Source organism: Anser brachyrhynchus (assembly GCF_964034855.1).
Source record: "Anser brachyrhynchus genome assembly, chromosome: 1".
In the NCBI taxonomy this organism is placed as follows: Eukaryota; Metazoa; Chordata; class Aves; order Anseriformes; family Anatidae; genus Anser; species Anser brachyrhynchus.
The window spans coordinates 175,382,587-175,392,559 of NC_137694.1; the positions used below are offsets into that span (position 1 = coordinate 175,382,587).

The window sequence follows — 9,973 nt, forward strand, 5'->3', positions numbered from 1 at the left end:
TATTAATAAATTTATTTATGTATTTATTTTTTTATTTATTAGATCCACAGAAGGACATCTCGTGTCTTTTTTAATTATTTTTTATTTAAAAAAAAATTTTTGTCATTTTATTTTAAAAAATTATTTTTAAAATAAATACATAAATAAATAAATAAAGGACATATCTTGTTTTTCTCCTTGCAGCTTCCAGACGGGAGCATCTCCTTCCTCTGGTGGTCCCAGCGCCTCCCTCCAAGCCGCCTAATCCCTCTCCCCTTGCCCGCCCTCCCTCTCCGCATCCTCCACCGCAGCCTCCGCGATCGCGCACCCCCCTCTCCTCCGTCCCCCCTCTCCCCCCGGACGGTCGGGGGAGTGTCGTGGGCGGTGCACGGTGCTCAGCCCGGCTCGGCCCAGCCCGGCACGGCGGAGGCGGAGGCGACGGCGGGGGCATGGGCACGGTCTCGGGCTGCCGCGGGGAGGAGAGGCGCCGGGCGGGCGGCGGAGCGGGCGCGCTGCTGGGGCGCAGCCGGCGGCGGAGGCCGGGCATGGGGCCCCCGGGCAGCCGCGGCAGCACCAGCAGCGCCCGCGGCAGCCTCCAGGTGAGGGTGGGGAGGCGGGAGGGCAGGGGAGGCTCCTGCTTCCCCAGCCCGACTTCGCACGCAGGAGCAAAATTATATATATATATATATATATGCATGCCTATATATGTGTTGGGTTCTGTGTGCTTTTTTTGTTGTTGTTCCTGTGTATTTTTTTCCCCGATCGCAGCAGCCGCGAAAAGTTTTTTTCGCTGTTGCTGCCGGCTCGGGTTGTAGCGGAGAGCGGCGAAAAAAAAAAAAAAAGGAAAGAGCGGTTAAAAAAAGAAGGGGGGGGGGAAGATCCCCCGGGGCGACGACACCCGAAGTTACTTCGGGGAGCCCCCATCCCTCCGCGGGGCGCTGGGGATGCACTTGTCAGCCAACGCCGGCAACTTCCTTGGCGCTACCTCTCCGCGGCCCCTCTGCTCAACTCGTATTTAAAGGTTTTTTAAGCTGGGGCAGCCCAGCGGAGCTGCGAGGTGGTGTGGGGACAGCTGGGGGGCCGTGGTGATCAGGGGCATGCGGGAATAACGGGGCTTTGGGGCCGGGGGGTGGGTTATGGGGGCGAGGAGGCAGGGTCGTGTTTTACCTTGCTGGTGTGGGATGGGGAGTGGGGGAGGAAATGTTTGGGGGTCTCTTGGGGTGGGAGAGTGGGTGCAGCGCTGATGAGAAGGGGGAGAAGGTCAGGAAGGGGGGTATGGGGGGTATTGGTGCCCCTGGGTCAGCCCTGGCAAGGGAGCGTGTGCTAGGGGGAGTGCAGCTGGTGCTGGCTAGAGGGTACAGATGGTGATGCCCTGGGAGTAGCTGCTGTACCGGGGCGGGGGGTGAAGGAGGGGGACAAGATGGGAGATATCTCTCCCCTATTAGAGGGAGAATGGTTTCAGGTTGCAGATGCTGCACTCTGCTCACTGTGTCTGTAGGGGAGGTGATGGGCAAGGGGGTGGCTGCCTCCTGCCTCTCCTCCTCCTCTAACACCACCCTATCCCCACGCCCCTGTGCCTCTCTCTCCCTAGCAGTTGCTCCTCTTCCTCCTCTTCGTTGGACCTTTCAACTGCTTTGCCAGTTACAGCCGCGCCACTGAGCTCTTCTACAGCCTCAACGAGGGGCTGCCCGCCGGGGTGCTCATTGGCAGCCTGGCCCGTGACCTGCGGCTGCCAACAGCTGGCGGGCAGCGCCCCACAGCCCCCCAGCCACCCCTCTCCTTCACCCTGGCCTCCCGTGGCTTGGGGGGACAGTACGTGCATCTGGACAACCGCTCCGGAGAGCTGCACACCTCGGCCCTGGAGATCGACCGGGAGGCTCTGTGCGTGGAGAGTGGTGGGGCCGCTGTCTTTGGGGAGGCAGATAGCATGTCCTCCTCCTCCTCCTCCTCCTCCTCACTCTCATCCGAGTCATGCCTGCTGCTGCTGGACGTGCTGGTGCTGCCGCAGGAGTACTTCCGCCTGGTGAAGGTGAAAATCGCTATCCGAGATGTCAACGACAACGCTCCCCACTTCCCTGTGCCCCACATCCACCTCTCGGTGCCTGAGAACGCACCTGTGAACACCCGCCTGGCTATCGAGCACCCTGCCCTTGACCCCGACGTGGGCACCAATGGCGTCCAGACTTACCGTCTGCGAGATAACTACGGTGTCTTCACCCTGGACGTGGAGGAGAATGAAAGCGGAGAGAGGACCCCCTACCTGATTGTCATGGGGGCTCTGGACAGAGAGGCACGGGAGGAGTATGTCACGGTCATCATTGCTGAGGATGGGGGCGCTCCTCCGCTCGTGGGCAGTGCTACGCTTACTATTGGCATCAGCGACATCAATGACAACTGCCCCCAGTTCAGCGACTCACAGCTCAACGTCACCCTTTATGGGAATTCCAGCCTAGGGACACATGTGGCCACTGTCCACGCAGAAGACCTGGACCTTGGGTCCAATGCGGAGATCACCTACTCCTACAGCCAGAAGGTCCCTCAGCCATCCAGAGACTTGTTCCACCTGGATGAAAGCACAGGAGCCATCACTCTCTCCAGTAAGATTGATGGGGACGCCCCAAGGCTCCACAGGCTGATCATATTGGGCAATGGTCCTGGTTGTATCCCTGCTGTGATCACAGTGCTAGTGACCATCATCAAAGTCATGATGAGGCCACCTGAAGTTGTCCCTCGTTTCATAGCTAATGAAGTGGAAGGAGTGGTGTACTTAAAGGAATTGGAGCCTATTAACACACCAATAGCATTTTTTACCATCAAAGACCCTGATGAAAAATACAAAGTTAATTGCTATTTGGATGGTGATGGGCCATTCAGACTTTCACCATACAAGCCATACAACAATGAATACCTCTTAGAGACCACAAAACCTTTGGACTATGAGACACAGCAGCTGTATGAAATCTCTGTAGTTGCATGGAACTCAGAAGGATTTAACGTAAACAAAATAATCAAAATACAAGTTTTGGATGACAATGACAACTCACCAGTTTTCTCTCAACAGCTGATAGAATTATCCATTGAGGAAAACAATGTTCCCAATGCTTTCTTGACCAAACTACATGCTACAGATGCTGACAGTGGAGAAAGAGGGGAAGTGTCCTATTTTTTAGGGCCTGATGCACCTTCCTATTTTTCTTTGGATAAAACCACAGGAGTTCTCACAGTTGCCACTCAGCTGGACAGAGAAGAAAAGGAGAAATACAGATATACTGTGAAAGCAGTAGATTCTGGGTTCCCTCCAAGAGAGTCAATAGCAACTGTCACCATCACTGTGTTGGATAAAAATGATAATAGTCCAAGATTTATCAATAAGGATTTCAGCTTTTTTGTGCCAGAAAACTTTCCAGGTTTTGGTGAAATTGGAGTTATCAGTGTCACAGATGCTGATGCAGGGCAAAATGGATGGGTTGCCCTTTCAGTCCTGAATGGAAGTGATATTTTTGTCATAGATACTGGAAAAGGAGTTTTGAGAGCTAAAGTCTCCCTGGACAGGGAACAGCAAAGCTCCTATGTGCTGTGGATCGAAGCAGTTGATGGTGGTGATCCCGCCCTGTCTTCTACTGCAAAAATTACTATCCTTCTTCTGGACATAAATGACAACCCCCCTTTGGTCTTGTTTCCACAGTCTAATATGTCTTATTTGTTGGTTCTTCCTTCTACCCTTCCTGGCTCTCCCATCACTGAGGTCTATGCTGTCGATAAAGACACTGGCATGAACGCAGTCATAGCATACAGCATCATAGGAAGAAGAGGCCCCCGGCCAGAGTCATTTAGAATTGACCCTAAAACTGGTAATATCACCTTGGAAGAGTCGCTCATGCAAAATGACTATGGCCTGTATCGGCTGCTTGTAAAAGTTAGTGATCACGGCTATCCAGAACCTCTCCATTCCACTGTCATGGTGAATCTCTTCGTCAATGACACAGTTAGCAATGAGAGCTACATTGAAAGTTTATTAAGAAAGGAGCCTGATATCAATATAGAAGAAAAGCAGCCGCAAATATCCATAGAACCTACACATCAAAAAATGGAGTCAGCATCCTGCATGCCTACTTTAGTAGCTCTGTCAATAATAAGCTTGGGTTCAATTGCTTTAGTAACTGGGATGGGCATTTACATCTGTCTGAGAAAAGGGAAAAAGCATCACAGAGCAGATGAAAACATGGAAGTACAAATCCCATTAAATGGAAGAATTAACCTGCACATGTTGGAGAAGAAACCAATGGAGATATCCAACATATGATGTTTCCTTGTGGATAATTCAAATCAATATCTGGAAAACCTTAGACAACTCTGAAACACCTAGCTGTGGTTCGTATTGACAGAGATTGCAGTGAAGGACCACTAATTTATAACTTAATAATATTATAATTGTAAATAGCTGTTTACAATTTTTTAAATTCAAATTCAGTGTACAGCTTTTTTTATGAAAACTTAGTACTAACAGCTAGCACCCTGTCTATAAAAACATGGACATCATTTGCAGCTTTCATTAATTGATATGATCAGTGACCATAAAAAAAAAACAGGAAGGTAAGAATTCTTTAAACTCAAGTTTTAAAAGTATTTTTAACCACAAGAGGGCATCAGATGCTCCTGAGCAGGGAACTGGTTGAGGTACTGTCCATAAGATAAAGTATATTTTAAATATATTGATTTTAATATAAAATATGCTTTGGCTTACAGAGATTTACACAGACACACACACACAAAAGAGGAATGTCTGTCCCGATGTGTGTATAATTAAAAGAATAAGGACATTAAAATGCACTAGTAAAGAATTTTTAAAAAAATGTTTATTACCTCACAAGTAAAGCTTTTACAGTAGGATAGAAAAGGCATTAACAAGAAGTGCAATTCCTGTTGAGAAAGAATGCAAGATATTATAATGAGAATCTGAACTGCTGTGGCATACCATCTTTCATTTGCTCTAGCTTTCACCCACACTATCATTTGTTCCAGAAGTCTGCTAGTCATTTTTATGGAAAATTATATTTAATATTTCCTACAGGAAATAAGGACAAAACCCCATGCTCATCCTTGTAAACATGCCAGATACAAGGAAGCAAGGGAATGGCTAAATCTTTATTTGTCGCAGAAGTGGTAATATTTTTGGTACTTTTAGCAATCTGTTGTTAGTACTCCATCAGTTTGGTTGTGTAATAGATTTTTCATGTGATACTTCTGAATCTGATCTGCCAGATGAAAACAAAAATGACTTCATATTATAGGGAATTATAGGACTTGGTTTGTACTGACTGTTGCTCCTTTCTGGATTGGTATTTCATGTGAAAGATCTTATTTCTGACTTCTGGCTACCATTCCTGGCTCCTTTTCATTGGCTTTGATTTTGGATTAGATCCAAAATCTGACTTGTAAGACTGGCAGCATATTTTCTTGATAATTTATTCTTCGCTGTATCCTCTGCAATAAAGCAGCAGGTTTATCAGTGATGTCTCACTTTCACTTCATTTTAAGAACTGAAAACTATATTTTGTATGATGATTACATCAGATTTCTCTGTGTGAACAAGATAAATTAGTGTTATGCTTAAAACGGATTATTTTGATTTCTGGCATCATATGTCTGTAATGTACCGAAAGTGTTTATATGTCTGCAAATTAAAGCTATATATTTTCATAGTAACTTATTCTCTATCTATCTTATCGTGCTGAATATTATTTTAGTTACAAGGAATACATACTTCACAGATATCTGACTGCTGACTATGTTATGTCTCATGATACTTCTTCAAATTAGTACACTTCAGAATCATTATTGAGGATTTATGTTATCCCCCTTGATATTGCTGGTAAAGATAATTTTATTTCAGCTGATGTAAGTTGGGCAGCAGCTGATACCTGCTTTAAAAAGTAGGGAGAGCAATTTGAGGCAGTTTTTGATTTTCTTTCTGTGAGTGGCACATTACTTCACCGTGGGCCTATTAAAGTATTGGAGCTTCTTATAGATGTTGATTCTGCTTAGCCTAAGTGTGTTAAGATAAATTCCAGATTTTTTTTTTCCATTTAGAATATTTTCTGTTTGTGCATAGTTTGTTAGATGAGTTTCATGAAAAAATAATTCAGCCTTTCAGAGGTTTGTGGTTAATCATTTTTTTTTAATTTATTTAATTATTATTCAAATATGGAAAGGGTACATATTCCTGAAATTCATTGGATCTGGTTTCTGTATTAGAGATACTCTGTAATCGGGGGGGTGGGGGGGGTGGGGGGGCGGGTTGGGTCTAGAGCCTCTGTATTTTTTTCTTCAGTAGGGAGACAAGGTAACTGTTAGAAAGACAGTATTCTTTTCATTGCTCTTTTATTATTTGAATTAGCAGTCCAGTATCTTCTCAAGATACTATGAACAGCAGCAAACCCAAGACTTAAAAAAATACAACAAAACCAATAACCTGATCCTGCAATATGTTTGTATGACACCAGACAGTTATTTTTATTCAGATTTCACAAATACATGGACTTTCACCTCTTTAATTAAACTCACTGAGTTTAAATGTGCTGTTCTCATTGTTTCTTTTCTTTGGTTTGTTTCATTCAAGCACATTCTTAATGCGTAATAAAATAAAATGGTATGAGCCTGTAAAAACCAAAGTACCGCTCATGAAGCATTTCTCTCCCTCAATTTTCCACACATTTAAAGAAAATCAGTTTGAAATCACTCCTGCAGCCATACCAGCACCACGACTTGTAAAAAAAGTCTGTATCCAGAATAATACTTCATAGAGTAAGAGCATATTTTTGCCTTCCTGTGAGCAGCCTTTAGGTAGGAAATGTCACTGAAGATGGTAAAATATGCATAGTGAGTTCTTAAAAAAAAAAAAAATACAGCTGGCAGCAGCAAGTAATAAGCATGATATATAAGTATGCAATGTGAATCCTAACAGTGATTAAAAAAAAAAAAAAAAAAAAAACAGAAATCTTAAATTCATAGCACCTGGGATTATTTTTTTTTTCCTCCGGAAAATGTTCTTATTTTTTCTCAGTGGAAAAATGCTTGATAACAGCTATATAGCAGACATTTCTTTGACCTCGCTGTTTCCAAGTTATCCTTTACAGAAATTCCTTTAACATAAAAAGAAAGAAAGTAAATAAAATGAATGTAACTGAAGTAAATTAGACTCAAGTATAAAGGGCCTATTTTATTACAACTTGTGGCAGTGCACTTGCCAAAATATATGCAAATCTGGTCGACACTGGTAGTTGAGCTGGCACAAAAATAAATGTCTCATTCATTTACAATATCCATTGAACAATCTTTGAGTGAGTGGGAGCTCTTTGTTCACTTTAATAAAAAATGAGAGTGTCCTAAACTTTGTGTTGCCAAAGCCTCATGAATTTGCCATGCAAATTCATTAGAAATAACAAATTAAAAAATAAACAAGAAATCAGCAGAGAGCCCAGTGTCATGTACAGAGAAAATCAGCTCAATCTTCTTGATTTCTGTTTCATTTTAGTCGTTGTGAAAGATCTCAGAGTCCCATTATGCTCTGAAGTTACTGTTTTGATGCAAAATTAACCTAACACCTGGCTGAATATCAATAAAGGATGAGGCTTGAAAGTGTGGAAGGAGAATTAGAGCACTTTGCTTTTTCCTGTGTCAAAACTCAGAAAACAATTAATCTCATGGCCTTTTAAGTACATTTTTCAGTACCAAGGTTCAAACACACAACTGTGCTAGAGTCCACTAAGGACAATATAAAATTTCCAATGATCTTAATGGGACATTTCATGGGAGGCCACAGTGGTAGTGCAAAACTTGTCTTCCATGAAAGCAACGACAGACCCCTGATTTGACTAGGATTTCCTTGTACATTTTCTGCCCCAGCTGCTATTTTGGGGTGGTTTCATTAAAATACTTGTGTAAAGAGAATAATCCATGAGTAGAATTTCATCCCTTGATTCAAAGTAATGAACTGTCAGCAGCAGCCTGCATCACAAAAACAGTTTGGTATAAGTGTAGACAAATAGCATCTCTGCTACGAAGAAATCAGCAGCTGAACACACAGAGTTCCTTTCACACGCATTGTTCCAGAGTTCCTGAACACGCATTGTGTTTCCTTTCACAGTGCAGGTGTATTATCAGAGCCATGCAGGAAACTGACTGCTACCTTTGTACTGTGCTTGTCGCCAGCTGCTTGCAGCCATTAGGTTCTATGTATGTCCCTTCTCACTCAAGTAATGTACTCTGAAAACAAAGCAAAACGATTGTTAAATATCAGCTAGGTGAAATACAAAACTTTGATTTAGATAACTCTCCTACAGAGCTGCAGTTTGAGAAGCTAAGCACATCCATCTTCCTTATCAAAATAATTTGATTTTAAAGGGGATGTCTAGTGAAATTTTAAATGGAAATAAAGGTATTCAGCACCTCCATTTCCTACAGAGTACAATCATACACTTTTTCTTATGGGAAGTAGTTGCAGAGACAGATAAAAGTTGCAGGAATTAGCTATATGCTCTATTTTAATAGTGTGGGGAATGTTTTGAGGGAACCATTTGAAGGCTTCTAATTTATTAGTTTTTAACAGGTCATTCAGAGTGATGAAGTTTCAAATGATTTACAACATGCCATATAGTACAGTCTTATGAGTTAAAGAATGTGTGAAAATACCTGCACAGGCAGTATTGGTATTTCCTTTTCAGTCTCTGGACCAGACTGAAGGCGCAGATAAGAAGATAAAACTGCCTTCTGCATTCTGATATAGAGGGATTCAAAGAATTTGCCTCAAACAGATGTGAAGTTAAACAGTTCTGTTTTTCGTATTATGGACAAGTAAAACACTTTAATTTTAATCAGCACAGATTGATAGGCTGTGTATCTCATCTAACATGCTGCATACTCATGTTTCAGTGTTTTCTGCTCTGTTCTCATTCCAGTTTCATCAGGGAATGAATTTTAAAGGCCAAATTTCAACTCCTAAATATTTCTGAAGACACAGTTCTTTGAACAGGTACTTAGAAAACATTTTTCTGAATGAATAAATATTGAATCATTTATGATGCATTCAGTCATTCATTCCACTACTTGTGGAAACAAACACATGCTTAGTGTTAGAGTTGCAGATTTGAATGTTGCTACCTAAAGCTGCTGGTAAGCAGTAAGTATTTAACTCAAATACATTATATGGAATCATTTAAACCGTGTTCAGATGGAGATGATTTGCATTCTAAGCATCAAGTTGGATATTGTTCTCCTCGCTGCAGTCCTAGCAAGGGAAATTTAGTCTCCTATCCTTCTGTTTTGTCATATTTTCCATTTCCAAAGTTTTAGCACAATACTAGTCTTCAGAGCAAGTCAATGAGATAAGAGCACTTACCTCTTTGTGCAGAACAGGAGCAAAGACAGTGATAACTTGATTCCACTGCCTATGTATCAGCATCTAGTGCCACTTGAGGTGCCTTCAGGTATCCCACCTGGCCTCCATCTGCCAGTCTCAAAAAATGTAGGTTTTCCACCAATGGACTGTCATAACTATCAGCCCAGTGTGGATGCTCCTGATATTTTAGGAGGGGTTCACTAAACCCCTCTGTGTGCTGAAGTGAGTTTTTGTGATGGGATTCAGCTCCACATTTGCACAACTACATTGAAATGTCTACAGGCGGTTATCAGCTTCTAAGCTAGGAGCCTAGGCTTCCATTATTGCCTCTGACAGTCTCATCAACACAGTCAGCAGAACTAGAGGGTGCTTCAACTTGCTCTAAAGTTGACATTCAGGGCAAGATTTAACTGCTCTGAAAAATAATGTCAAGTGCTATCTGGAATGCCCTTGAAATTCTCAAACTTATGCACAGGGTTGTCAGGAAAACTTGTGCCTTTCTAGAGTGTTACAGATGCCAAGTGCTAGATGCAAAATAGCACCTACAAAGACATGAGAAAACTATGGATAGGTACGTGTATACTACTAGCGGTGATA

General features: G+C 42.8%; 1 protein-coding gene across 1 annotated transcript; it reads left to right on the forward strand.

Annotated features, from left to right (window-relative positions):
* Positions 1-232: 232 nt before the first annotated feature.
* On the forward strand, positions 233-5,685 carry PCDH20 (protocadherin 20). The gene is made up of 2 exons (XM_080577742.1): positions 233-578; positions 1,571-5,685. The coding sequence occupies exons 1-2, from the start codon at positions 429-431 to the stop codon at positions 4,280-4,282; spliced, it is 2,862 nt and encodes a 953-aa protein (XP_080433868.1). The 5' UTR covers positions 233-428; the 3' UTR covers positions 4,283-5,685.
* Positions 5,686-9,973: the final 4,288 nt, after the last annotated feature.